This window comes from Lissotriton vulgaris, unplaced genomic scaffold (assembly GCF_964263255.1).
Source record: "Lissotriton vulgaris unplaced genomic scaffold, aLisVul1.2 SCAFFOLD_1834, whole genome shotgun sequence".
In the NCBI taxonomy this organism is placed as follows: Eukaryota; Metazoa; Chordata; class Amphibia; order Caudata; family Salamandridae; genus Lissotriton; species Lissotriton vulgaris.
Window position 1 is genome coordinate 146,126 of NW_028255546.1, and position 15,009 is coordinate 161,134.

Genomic DNA, 15,009 nt, shown 5'->3' on the forward strand with positions numbered 1-15,009 from the left:
AAGAATGCCATAGTTACCCCTCTACTAAAAAAAAGCAGGCTCAGACATCAATAATCCTGCCAACTACCGACCAATATCCCAACTGCCCTATCTATCAAAAGTTCTAGAAAAACTGGTTAACAGGCAATTATCGACTTTTCTGGAAACGAACAATTTATTAGATATCTCACAAACAGGTTTTAGGGTCAACAACAGCACAGAGACAACACTCTTGTCTGTGCTGGATAATATCTGAATGCAGGTAGATCGGGGGAAAACAGTCGCCTTGATATTATTAGATCTCTCGGCGGCATTTGATACCGTACCACACAATCTGCTACTAAGAACTCTTGCAGCAAAAGGTATCCGGGACAGAGCACTGGGGTGGTTGCAATCATTTCTGTCGGACAGAACGCAATCGTTCCGCATGGGTAACTTCTCATCCCCCCACCGGAACATCAAATATGGGGTCCCACAGGAGGCCTCATTGAGTCCAACGTTGTTTAATAAAAGGGGGTTTCTAAAGCGCCTGGTGACGCCATCACGGCGTGTCCCCGCGCTGTGGAGCGAGAGACAAGATGGCAGAGGCATCCATCCCTAAAGGGCAAACAGATGTGTTTTTAAAAGTTTCCGGAACATAGTTTCAGTTTTGGCTAGTCTGATCACAGCTGGAAGGTTGTTCCACTGGGTGGCTGCCAGCACCCGAAAGGAGCGGCCTCCCATCCTGGCTCTTCTTACACGAGGAACTGTAAGGAGACCCATACCCACCGAGCGAAGTGCTCTTTGGGGTAGATAGGGGATAGCCAAGTCCTTCAAATACCCTTAACGTGTTTGTGTCTTCCCTGGCAGCGATAGGAAGAAAGTGGAGTGTCAAAATCTGTTCTTACGCAGATGACACCCAACTAACTGTAATCCTGGATGAGGATGATGACCCCAAAGACAGGCTACTAAATTGTCTCACAGAACTGTCTGACTGGATGTTTAACCACTGTCTAAAACTGAACGCAGACAAATCAGAGATACTGATTTTTGGGGGACATACTCAGCTATGGAATAACAGCTGGTGGCCAGCGTCCCTGGGCACCACCCCTATCCTGACACTGACAGCAAGGAACCTGGGAGAGACGATTGATAACACTCTGTCTATGAAGTCTCACGTGTCAACAATCTGCGGCAAAGGTTTTGCCTTGTTAAAGATGCTCAGAAGAGTCTTCCCCTGGATTCCCATAGAGTGTAGAAGGATCCTGGTTCAGTCACTATTGATGAGCAGGCTGGACTACGGAAACTCCCTGTTTGTAGGTATGGCGGACTATCTCTTCACCAAACTACAAATAGTGCAAAACGCGGCGGCTAAGGCAATTTGTAAGAAAAGAAAATTTGACTCAGCCAAGAGCTGCCTAAGAGAACTCCATTGGTTGCCAATGAGGCAGAGAGCAACCTTCAAAATGCTGTGTATAACACACAGAGCACTGCATAAAACAGGCCCACTTATCCTAAGAAATAGGATTAAGTTCTATGCACCAACTAGAAATCTCCGCTCTCAATTCACAGCAAGAGCAAGAACTACTCGAGTGAAGAGAGTCAGGATGGGAGAGCGAGCCTTCTCCCACATAGCCGCAACCAAATGGAATGAGTTGCCCGTGGCTCTCAGACTTACGGATTGCCATTGTTATTTAGAAAACAATTGAAAACCCTCCTTTTCCCCAAACCAGACTAAACTTGTAGGACTCCGGTCTACCCACCGTTCACCATAGCTATTGCAGCGCCGTGATATCCTATTCAGGATGATAGTTAGCGCTTTATAAGAAACACAATACAATACAATACAAATCCTGAAAGCCCTGACATCCGCAAAGGATTCTCAAATGCACAAAATTATAATTGTATGGGACCGCTGTTAGTCACGTCTTAGTCCTTCGGATGTCAAATAGCTAGTTGATCCCCAGGCATCATTTCCTATTCCCTTTTTTTCTGGCCTATTGCCGCTTTTACGGAAAGTAGGCCATCCGTTCAGAAGCAGAAGAAAAGACCTTGGAAAAAGGTCTCTATACCTGCCCTCAAAAAAATTATTGATGATTCAAGACCAGAAGGCACTGGCAGGGTCACTGAGGAAGACTATCAGCACCTGGCTCCTATGGCCGCTGATGCAGTGGCACCCATGAGGGTCCCACAGAAATGAATTACAGCCTATTCAGCTCACTGGTTTACCCAGATCTTAGCCCTGGAAAGAGCCTCTTGTAAAAGGCTGGAGAGAGCCTAGCGGCGAGGCAACACTATCAGGAAGCAGACAAAACACGCTACAAAGTGGCCCTCAGTGTCTATCATAAAAACTTAAAACAAGCCTGCTGCTCCTTTTATACCCATCAGATCATAGAGGCGGATAATAATGCAAAGAAGATCTTTAAGATCCGCTCCAGCTTCCTTGACCCTAAAAAGATGGCCCCACCACCGGATAACAATCGGGTCCTTTGTAATGGACTCAGTGAATTCTTTGATGAAAAGATCACCAAAATCCAGGCCAATCTGGGGAATCTTAGTCAGCATTTCGATCTAATACCTAGCCTGGGTGTTTTAGCAGGACCCTCATCTGAAGCAAAGCTAACTTGCTTTCTCCCTTCTACAAGTGATGAATTGATGGTGATGTTTGTACTTTGTAGATCAGGTTCCCCGAAAGATTCCTGTCCACCTCACATCCTGAAGACCATAGCTAACAACATTGCCCCAATTTATCAGGAGTTGATTTTCCATCTCGCTCCACTCAAGTGTCCTGCCTGATTCCTGTAAGAGGGCGAATGTGGCCCCCCTTCTTAAGAAGGCTAATCCGGATCCGGAAGTACCAGCAAACTTCAGACCAGTCTCCATATTGCCAGCAGCAGTAAAAGTTATGGATAAGGTAGTGAGTCGTCAGTTCACTTACCTTTTTGATAGATAATAATCTCACACCCATCCCAATCCAGCTTCAGAGCCCATCACAGTATGGAAACAACGCTCCTTTATTTCTCTGAATCCATCAAAACTAGTCTGGATTCTGGCCTTAATGTGGCACTGGTGCTGTTGGACCTGCCAGCAGCATTCAACATGGTGACTACAGCATTATATTACAAAGGCTAGAACATCTAGGAGTGTCGGGGTCGGCCCTTGGCTGACTGAGCTCATTTTTGGAGAACTAAAAACAAGTTGTCTGGATGAACCCCTGCTCTTCCAGAGCCAAATCATTGAAATGGGGTGTCCCCCAGGGATCCTTTCTGAGCCCCACCCTTTTTAATTAGGTCTCGCCCTGGAATTCGCATCCGAAGGATGCGTCCAGGGCAGAGACTTATAGCTATCCGATGCCGGGGAATGAGGGACAAGAAACTGTCACGAGCTTTAGCAGGCGGATTTGGCTGCGCGAACGCGCACGTTCCGTCCTGTGCCGCGCCGTGCACTTCCCTCCCATACTCCCAGCAAGTCAGCCTAACGCGCATGCATGCACACGCATTTACACTTACACTGACACGCAGGTACCCAGACAGGCAACCCCCCCACAGTCACACACACACACACGCATACACACAGACTCCAAGACACATACACACACACGCACGCTCACACACACATACACAGCCCGCCGCCGCACGCGCGCGCGCGCGCACACACATGCCCCCCCCCCCCCCCGCCCTCGCAGCCCAGCAACAAGGCGAAGCCCCACTCACCGGCTTCCTCGGCACTCACCGGCAGCAGGACTCTTCCTTCCTTCTTCGGCACCGGGGCGCAGGGTAGGCTCCTGCCTGCTCCGGTGCTCAAAACAATCGCGGCTCTTCCGTGGGAGGCGGGGTAGGCTCCCGCCCTCCTACTTCCTGTTTCCGGTTGTCCCACCCGGCCTGCCTGACTTCCTGGTCGCAGGCCGGCGGCGGACTGCAGCACGCGCCATGCTTGTTTCTATCCGGTTTCGGTCATGTAAAACACCAGCATAAATAAAAGCACGGACAGATTTATTAAGTTAATAACGTTGTTCCTGTAACCGACCTGACAATTATTATGTTTTACAGTTAAGTGTGGAGTTTATTCATTCACAAAGATTTATCCTTTCTGCGTGTACAATTCTAAACTCGGGGGCATCGTCATCAATAGAACTGGTGTAATGACAAGCTACTGCGCTAGTAGTTCTTAATCGGTGCCAGCCACATGTCAGGTATTCATTTAATCATACTTCAGTGCTGCGGATTTGAGGAAGACGTTCTTATGGCGAACATATGGCAGAAAACGTTTTTTTTTTTGCTTTCACTCGTGTGGGTTAAACGACCAAACAATTAAATTAAGTTAATCTTGCTATGTCAACACCTATTTTTTTTGGTATGTGTATAGGCAGGCAGGCAAAATTCCTAATGAATATAGCATGAACAGCAGGAAACTACATTGATAACTTAAAGGTTATGTATACTATCCTCTAACTCCTCCACCCCTTGTTCATGCCTTACTCGATACATATTCCCGACCTCATTTCCGATCATTTGCCTCACCTGCCTGCAATCACTGTGGCTTGGTTTGACCATACCGCTATGCCTTATTGAACCGGTGACTTGACCCACCCTCCAACCGCTACATCCCGCCAAAGAATGGGAAGCTTGGTAGAAGGGACGGTGTGGCCTTGATACACCATCATCCATTCTCTGGCCATTGGTCTGATCTATCGAGCACATCTAGCCCCTGTTATTCACGGTGGGCCCTAGTGGACCCGCATCTCCTATGTGTTCGGCGATCACAGTCCCCTTAACAAAAGTCTCTCTACTTTTCTTTAGAACGTCGCTGGTGATACCCAACATACATGTTTCCCTTACATTTAAGCCTGACTCCGAGTTCTCTGAGGAGGCTATTCAATTCAAAGTGAGAAACATATTGGCAGGTGACAACTGTGGCAGGGCACCTTGGCAATACAGAGTGAGCCAGAAGTGTATCTATAGTCGGAGATATTAGGAAACACTGGCGAATGTTTCTTAAAGATGGGAATGATGCTCTCATGCTTGGTATATGGAGGTATTGATTAATCTGGCGATAGGTGGCAGAAGTGAAGAACTCAAGCCAACAACTTTAGCCTTGCAAACATTCCAGGTTGAGCAGCATTTTTGAAGGGGACCATGATTTTCTAAATGTTACCCCTGCTGCTCGTGTGAAAACAGGACCATGTTGGATAGGACGGTGCTGGTGGCGTCTTCATGTCCTGGTGCACACACTCCTTCACCCTCACACACCCCCTCACCCTCACACACACACACCCTCACTCACTCTCACCCCCTCTCAACACCTCTCACCCACCCTCACACCCCCTCACCCTCACACCCTCTCACCCTCACACACCCTCTCACCCAAACACATCCTCACCCCGCATCACTCATTCGCCACCACAACATCAATCTGTGCAACCATTCAACAACTAATTCAAATATGTTCTCTCAATGTTTCAAGCTTTATTACAAATGTAACAAAAACATGTTAATATTTCACTTCTGTTTTAGGACTTTTGTAACAATAAAACACACAGAACATAATCTTCACAAGTTATTTACAAAAGTTTAAGCTATTGCCATTATAAATTACAATACCTTTTATTTAAGTATTAATTATGTAAAAAAAAATTAAAAGCCATTGTTATTTGTAATATCAATACATGTAAGTCATGTAAATACAACACATATTGCATTACAAGTGCTATATGTGTCACATTTGCGAAAATTATAACTATTGGCATTGTAAATGACAAAACTATTAATTTTGCTATTTTCAAAAACAAAACCTAACTAAAAAATTTGTCATTTACAATTCCAATAGCTCAAACTTTCCTAATGCGAGACCTATTGCATTGCAAATGCTTATATTTACATGGTCCCACTAGCCCTCCTGGTTGAATCTTTTGCCATCAAGATTGTATCATATGCGGATGATACGCAGTTCCTATTCTCTTATAAAGGGGATTCAGTTCGTGCAAAAAGGTATTTTGGCCTCTGTATGAAGGCATTGTTGACCTGGCTCCAGTCTAATAAACCACAATGCAACCCAGACAAAACTGAGATCCTGTTGTTTGGGTTGAACCCTTTTTTCAGGTGGACTGGAGCTTGGCCCTGTGAGGTCACAGTGATCAGGGCACTGACGTTGCCCCAATTGGATTATATCAACGCTCTGTATCTGGGTCTTCCTGACTACTTAGTCCAGCATCTACAAGTGATATAGAACATGGCAGTGCATCTCATCTATAGGCTACCTAAATATGCCTCTGTATCTCAATTCCGTGAGAAGCTTCATTAGTTTTGGGTGGGCAAGCGCATAAAGTTTAAAACCCTGATCCTGGCCCACCAAGCCCGCTACAACACGGCTCCCTCTTATTAAATGAGAGAATCAAGAAGTACAAACCCAAATGACTGCTACACTCTATTAGCGCTGGCCTGTTAACAATCACTCGTTTCCAAAAACTATGGAGGGTGAGGGGAGGGTCCTCCTTCATGGTCAGAGCAGTAAGCATGTGAAACCAGCTAATCACCTGAGATTAATATTTGAGGAAGCACCCTTCAAGAAGACTCTGAAGACATCTTTTTAAGCTTTAAGGACTCTGGGACACCTTTGGGGACCATGCCCCTCCTCACCTGTACTTCTATGCCCAACTTCAAGACACTTTCCAAGTAACTGTGCGCTATATAAAAGGCATTCATTCATATTTGTTTCTTCTTACCTAATCCTATCCCTGCATCACACTGACTTAATTTCTGTCTTATCAATAAGACCACAATGCAATATTTTTTTTAAGTAGCAACCTTAAAGCATACTGCCTCTGTAAAATGCGCTTGTACTGATTCTTTTTTCTCTTCCACCTTAGATCCACATGGTATTGAAGCAAAGAGGAGAAAAAAGAAGCCACATTATAAGGATCACTGCAATCTAGGCCCTGAAGAAGGTAAGATGATTGCCCGCACACTTGTCACAATCTGATGTGCTGTTCTGGTCATTTCATTACATAGAGATGTATACTCCCAAATACCTGCTGTGCTTACTTATCATATGAAGTGTAGAACTAGATGTCAGTTTCCAGTTGTGATCCAGCTATCTGTAGCACAATCTATATGGAGCAGCTTTACATTGATAATTAAAAGTATGGACTCAAGTTCCTTGTGTTTCAGATTTCAAATACCACCACACAGATAATGTTGCTGGATCTGCACCATACTTGCATCGCTTGAAAACACACATTTTACTTTACTTGGAGTTACATTTGACAGTCTATTACACGTAAACTGATCAGTTCTTTAACTAGTCATAATGCACAGTGTTACCAATTCTTAGGGTCCACAGCCAGATAAGGCAAACTATTTGTCCGAATCATGTACCATGCAGACACATTGTTAAGTGAACATCTAGACTGCAGGCATCCTGTTTACTGCATAACTACACAGGAGCCACACAGCTCAGTGTGTATTCACACATCTCCATCATCGCTTGTTTTTAGAATAATCTCTCTGGGTCGAACATTAACTTGAACACTGCCACACTACTTAAAAAGTGAGCTGAATATACAGAAGCGAATTCCCATAGATATACTCTCAGAGTTTTTGGTATTCCAAAGGGCCTTAATGGTCCATGACTAGAACAGTTCCTCACTAAATGGCTTAAAACGTGGATACAGGTGGAGCAACTACATGTAAGCTTTGTGATTAAAAGGGCCCATAGAGCTTTGGCACAAACCTACACTGGGCTCACCCCCCCCTCAATTTTCTTAATTAATGAACTATCTAGACAAAGATGCAATTCTTAAAGCACCATGCCACAAATTAGATTTTCAGGCTCAAATCCTCAAGAATCATGGTATTCCCTGCCTGGATGTCAGCTGCCCAAATCTTCCATGTGGTTAGGCAACAAATCAGAACAATGCAAATTACTTATATTTGATATATATGTCAAAATTAAAGATAATGCACCAGGGCAAGTCATACTTCTTTGACCTTATGGTTCTTGGAAATGGATTGAAAAGAGGAAAACTATCAAAATTAGATCAGAACCCAATACCTCTGCCTGCCGGCTGAGGTTTGATGAGTATGCCCTCTCTTAAAAAGTGACAGATAAGACACGCTGCTGCTAAAAGAAAACTGCATGTAAAAGCACAAAAAAGAGAAGAGAGGAGTCAGTGTGAATCAGTGACAGCAGGGAGGAAGTCCCCAGGCAATCTACAATCTGAATGTTTAAGAAGTCATATCAAATGCAGTGATTCAAAGAGTTGTAACACATTTTATTTATTAGGCTAACGCTTAAAACCATTGCTAAGTGGGGGCACCCCTTGCTGTGTTTTTTGGCCTGCTTGCAAAGTCAGATCCTATTGGCTACATATAAATGTCCACTGGGCAAAATATTTATAATTTTGCATTGGTATCGGTATTTATGGAGATGTTACTGACAAAGTACCACAGGAATTAACCAAGCTATGTAATACCTATTAATAGAGTATATATGGGTGAGATTTTTCGAAGTGTGGGTTTTTGGTATTTGAGGGTAGGGTATTTATTTTGTTCACCCAGTTACCAAGTTCACTGCAGCACACAGAGGATGCACATAGACCACATGGCAAGCCAACTGCACACTTGCATTAACATAGAATAGGAAATTCAGGGAATATAGATTAGTATCTTGGAATGTGAATGTCCTTAATAATATAATTAAGAGGGGCCGTTCACCAAGGTACTCCTAGTATTAGAAACCCACCTACTGGTAATAAACTGTGACTTCCTTTGGTCATCATGAGAACACCAGAGTCTGCCTTTCCAGCTACACAAATGAATCCTGTGGGGTATGCAACATAGATCCCTTCCAATGACAGTCAAGGAAGTACACAATGATAGTTTGAGGTTTTTTGTGATGCTAACCAGGTTGCTTTACATGTGCACCATAATTTGCCTCTATGCCACATCTGTGCTAATTTTAATAACCCGTAGCAGAATTACTGACAACTTAACCATCTGGGATGACAGTGGTGGGGAAATGGTTTCAAATCAGTAATGTCACACAAAATGGACACAAAGGAACTAGCCTCATGGCAGAGGAGAATCCCCCCCCACCTCCTCCCCTCTGCCAATCACTAACACCACTAAAACACCTGGATGGTGCAACTGGGGTTTAGTGACTTGCACATGTGGCATATTATTCATTTAGGAAACAGAGAATACATTAGTCCACCGCGTATCATTCCTTTTCTCACTAATAGACTACTTCTTTATTTCTTCTGCTTGAGATAAGAGGTAGTAGATAAATGCATCCTTCCAAGAAGTCTTACAGACCACCCACTTTCGGAGATGACCCTTTCCTCCTCAAGAAGGGATCCTTTGGGATATTGACACATAATTGCATGTTGGCTTATAGAAGATGAGTTCTTGGTGTTCCTCCGGGAAGAAATTGGGGCCTTCTTTGCTTTATTCCTAACTACAATGCCCTCAGAGACTGCATTATCTGAACCTTATAAAAATGAATGTCGTCCTTTCTAAGCAGAAGAGCTACGGAAAGAGAATGCTAATTCATATATTTTGAAAGTATATGATCATTAATGCTGTGAAGAGAAAATTCATATTAGTGCACCACCACCACGACATCCTCCACTAGCTGGAGGCTGCCAGATTGTCCCTCAAACAGCATCTGCGCAGACTAGCCTGGGCTACGTCCCCATACAGAATTTAGAAGGCAGGAGACAAGGTAGGTCAAATTATTGGATTAGCTTGTTAACCAGGAAGTGGAAACTAGGATAATAACCATAATCCAGAACCCTTCGAAATTCTAGTTGATGGCTCTTTTGAAATCGCAGACAGTTTTGCTAATTATATGAAAGGGACAAAGTATTTTGCCATTTCCACAGCACAGTTTTTACGCATAGGATTATGCTTAAGAATTTTGCTGTGGCAAGGCAGAAGACTTTGTCCCTTTCTACACCGGCGCGGATGGCACTGTGCTAATCGTACACTTAACGACTTTGATAGAAAAGCAGACATTTGAGGTGCGAAAATTTAGAGCGTCGCTGGTGTTGAAAGTGCTCTATATTGAAGCTGCTTCCCACCTAAACTTGAGAACTACCCAGAGTTCTCAGCTTTTTGCATAATGTATGCATCATTCTGTGCCTGAAAGGGTTTTGACTTATGATGGGTGCTCCCTTGTGTCTGGACAAAGTATACCTCTTTGAAGAGCTCTAATGAGAGCGAAACACGTGTCAGGGGTTGCTTTTATTCATTTCCGGTTGGCTTGGATGGTATTTTACCAATCCAAAGATGTAACACTGTGCCTGGAGTGGTAAACGGCTTTGGCCATTTTACAGCTCGGCATGAATAGCACTGTGCTAATACTATGCTTAAAGAATTTGCTGTGGAAATAGCAAAATACTTTGTCTCTTTCTATATCGGCGTGGATGGCACTGTGCTAATCCTACCCTGAAAGACTTTGAAAGAAAAGTAGACATTTGAGGTGAGCAAATTTAGAGTGTCGCTGGTGTTGAGAGTGCTCTATATTGGAGCTGCTTTTCACCTAAACTTGAGAACTACCCATTGTTCTCTGCTTTTTTATAAATATATATATATATATGTGTTTGTGTGTATATATATATATATATATATATATATATATTCACTGAAAAACCACAGGTTTCAGGGACGTTATAGTTAGTTGGACATTTCACTCGTACAAAGCCAGAGAAATTCTGCTGTTATAGTTAGTTGGGCTAACTAGAACTCGCGCCCCTGCAATGCACTGCTGATGACGTCACATATTACATCATACATGACATGGTCAGTGACATCACTGATGACATCTCAAATGACATCACTGTTGACGTCATCCAGTGACTGTGTGTTTCTGTAAAGTTTCAATATGTTATATGTATAGGTGTCTGAATTAATGATTTAGTAGGTGCATGACTGACTGTATGAGCGAGTGATTACATGTGTCTTACTGATTGCATGGGATAGTGACCAAACTGTGTGAATGTCTGTATCAGTCTGGCTGTTGGTGTGTAAGCAGCTGCATGGGTTGCGAGTAGCTACATGAGTGTCTATATGGGTTATTGATTGGTTGTCTGTATGGGTGCTTGAGTGTCTGTGGGGGTAGTTGGGGGGGGGGGTGATTCTGTGCATAGATGTGAGAGTGGGTGATTCACTGGATGTATGGGTTCAAGAGTGCATCTGTGAAAGGCTGTATGGATGGGTGAGTGTGTGTATGCGTATGTTGGTGAGTGAATGGATGTCTCAGTTGTACATGTGTGAGTAACTACATATGTGAAAGGCAGTATATGTGAGTGTTGAAGTATATAAATGACTATATGTGAGAGTGAGTGATTGTGAGAGTGGCTGTATGGAGGAGTGTGTGCTTGTATCAGTGATTGTATAAGAGAGCAAGTGTGTGTTAGTATCTGTATGAATAAGTGAAGCGGTGTGTGTGTATAACTGTATAGGTGAGTAAATGGGAGTGTGATTGGCTCTTTGCATGACTAGGTGTGTGAGTAACGCTATGGATGAGTGGCGGTGTATGAGTGTCTGTATAGGTGTATGAGTTCATTTGATAGTGCTGTATTGATGAGTGCCTGCATGTATGAGTGACTGTATGGGTGAATGAGTGGATGTGTGTGTAGACATAGGAATCAGTGAGTGGGTATGTAGTAACTGGTACTGGTGTGTCTATGGTTTAAAAAATGGTAGTCTGTATTTTAGAGTGGGTGTATCAAAGGTTATCATAGGGTGTGGGGAGGTGCATCAGATTATAACGTGGATGATATAATCAGTGATGTAATTTGAGATGTCATCGGTGATGTCACAGACCATGTCATGAATGATGTATTATGTGACATCATCACCAGTGCATTGCGGAGGCGCAAGTTATAGTTATCTGAACTAACTATAACAGCCTAATTTCTCTGGTTTTGTACGAGTGAAATGTCTAACTAACTATAACGTCCCTGAAACCTGTGTTTTTTCAGTGAATTTCAAAGATTTTTTAAATGCTAATTCCTAACTATAATGTCCCTGAAACGTATGTTTTTTTCAGTGAATTTCTAAGGTTTTTTAAATTCTACTTTCTAACTATAATGTTCCTGAAACCTATGCTTTTTTTCATTGAATTTCAAAGATTTTTTTGAAGGCTAATTTCTAACTATAACGTCCCTGGAACGTATGTTTTCTTTCAGTGAATTTTGAAGGTTTTTTAAATGCTAACTTCTAATTATGCCTACAGAGGTAGGACATGTGCAGAAATAGGAAGAAAGGCACAGAAAGAAGCAAGGGAAATGCAGAAAGAGGCAACAGAAGTCCAGAAAGACAAGGAAAGGTGCAGAAAGAAGCAAACGATGTGCATAAAGAACCAGCAGAGGTGCAGAAAGAGGCCTTGTTGCAAAGTCATCCTGTGCCCCAAACTTTTTGCTGATGGGTACTGGTGATAACTGGCTGACTAACCAGGCCTAGAGCTAGTGCTATGCTAAAAGACACTTAGAATACAGTGAAAATACCTACTTACACTAGAGTATACTGTGGGTTGGGGTACCCCTGTGATTGGCATGATATCCCCTTTAAGGCCCTCGTACAGTGGTTCCCAAACTTTTTGACCCTCAGCTCATTTGACCAATTGGCCATTTGCCACGGCTCCCCATTACATTACTATTTTTTTGAAGGGGAGAATGTAAGGCCGACTTCGGTAGGACTTCCATTTTAATCCCTGAAAATAATAGGAATGAAGTTATTGAGAGCTTCTCATATCATTTTCCTACAATCGTTCTCTTTTGAGGTCCTGCTCAACTGACTAAATCAAACTTGGTTTACATCTTAGATTGTTTCTGTAAAGAAAGCCAGCAAATTTCTCACGTGGATAAACTACACGTTGTTGGATTGATTTCTACATGCATTTGTGTATCTATTGCAACCTAGGTTTGCAAGCAAAAGGATTTTCAAGGGCAAAATTATAATCATGATTAGCAAAATTGGCAGGATTGTAGTGTCCTAAATGGGATTTAGGAATTGTTAAATTCTGCAGTATGATAAAATGTCTGCAATCACAAATGTAGGGTTAGGTGTAAGATGCTTGTGAGGTCCTACATGAAAATGAGGTGAGCATTACAAATTAGATTTGAATTTCCCTTTCCCCTGCATCTTTACAGGCCCTATAGAAAGGAACCTCACTCTGCACTCCGACAGGTCTTGTAGACTTGGATGGAATTCATCTCTACCACCTTATAAACGGGAATGGAGTCTCAAACCTGCACCCTGATTGGCCATATAAAGTCTCAAATTGAGTCTAATCGCTGCAGAAGTGTCTACATCAATGATGAGACTGCTTTCAAATGCATGCTCTGTGGAGCAGTTCGAAATGACTAGCAGATGTTTACTTTATATTTATAAGGGTGTCGAGTTGGGTATTTATCTTTTGATAAACTAAGCAAGAGGTGAACGTTTCGTCGAGAGGGCTTGTCTTCACAAAGTTATGTTATGTTATGTTATTATAAACTTATAGAGCGCATTATCACCCAGGGGTATCTAAGCGCTATCAGCAGACATACACCACCAGCGAGAGACGCAGAACCACCAGCTCAGAGGGGCCTCCAGGAAAAGCGCAGTCTCCAGATTCTTCCTAAAAGGGAGGAGATTAGTTTCCTTCCGAAGTTTAACTGGAAGGCGGTTCCAAGCCTAAGGGATAGTGCTGGAAAAAGCTCTACCGCCCATAGACGCAAGGTTGAACCAGGGACAGACCAAATTACATGCCTCAGCTGACCGAAGGGCCCTACTTGGCATGTAGTTGATCAGTCTGTCCTTGATATAGCTAGGGGCTGAGCCATAGATGGCCTTTCTGTGCTATAAATAGGCTTTTGAATTTGGTTCTCTGGGTAATTGGAAGCCAATGTAAATCCTGTAGTAAGGGCGTGGCCCGGGTTCGCCTAGGTTTTTTGAAAATTAGTCTGTTAGTGTCGTTCATTACAACCTGGAGCCTAGCCAGGAGGTTTTTGGGTAGGCCATACTATAAGGAGTTGCCATAGTCAAGACGTGCCAGAATCAGGGTAGAGACCGCCAGTCTAAGAGTGGAGAAAGACAGCAGTGAAGATAGTTTCCGGAGCTGGCGCATCAGGCTAACACATGTACACACCACAGCCGACACCTGCTGTGTCATGGATAGCAGGGCATCAATTTTGATGCCCAAACTTTTTACTGCCACTGCAGGTTCTGGAAAAGACCCCAATTCTGCCGACCAGAACAGATCACTCCACGGATTTGAAGCTGTGGTGACTGCTAGGACTTCGGTTTTGTCCGGGTTTGTTTTTAATGAATTAGCTGACATCCAGTTGATGGTGAACTTGAGAATGTCTTGCATTCTCAAGTAAGCCGTAGATGCATGGTCAATCTGGATCAGAATGTAAGTGTTGTCGGCATAATTATAAACCCTGCTGTCCATCTGGTTCAATGCTGCTATCAGAGGCTGCAAATAGATGATTGACGGTGTCAAACGCCGCGGATAAGTCCAATAAGACCAGGGCACACAGAGTTTTCTTATCAGCCCTGAGTCTCCGGTCATCCAGCACGGAAAGCATAACCAATTCCGTGCTGTTATGAGCTCTGAACCCAGTCTGATTGGGCTCAAGGAGGTGGTTACATTCTAGGAAGTGGGTAAGAGAATGTAAAACATGCTGCTCTAAAATTTTAGCCAAGAAAGGCAGCTGAGAAATTGGCCTAAAGTTCTTTAAATTTTTGGGATCTGCACCTGGTTTCTTTAAAAGAGGAACCACCTGTGCTTCCTTAAAATTAGAATGGACAAGTCCCGTCTCCAAGGAACGGTTCAGAAGGGCAAGCACTTTATCCTCCATCCCTGACCATCCCAGCTTAAAAAGTTTAGGAGGGCAGGGGTCCGCTGGAGAGCCTGATTTCACCCGGCCCACTATGGTGGACAGAGACTCCTTGGTAAGGGCAGGCAGCCTAGTCAGAAAGTTCGTTGTCAGCCTAAGGAGGATGGAGGGAGGCTTGATTGAACATAGAAAGTTTGTGGTATGACTGATTTCTATCATCAGAT

General features: G+C 43.4%; 1 protein-coding gene across 1 annotated transcript in view; it reads left to right on the plus strand.

Annotated features, from left to right (window-relative positions):
- The window catches only part of LOC147659085 (uncharacterized), a 207,009-nt gene that overhangs the window by 123,834 nt on the left and 68,166 nt on the right, over window positions 1-15,009 (plus strand). The window contains exon 5 of the mRNA XM_086951979.1: window positions 6,824-6,901. Within this exon, the coding sequence (XP_086808105.1) occupies window positions 6,824-6,901 (78 nt within the window). The remainder of the gene's footprint in view (window positions 1-6,823; window positions 6,902-15,009) is intronic.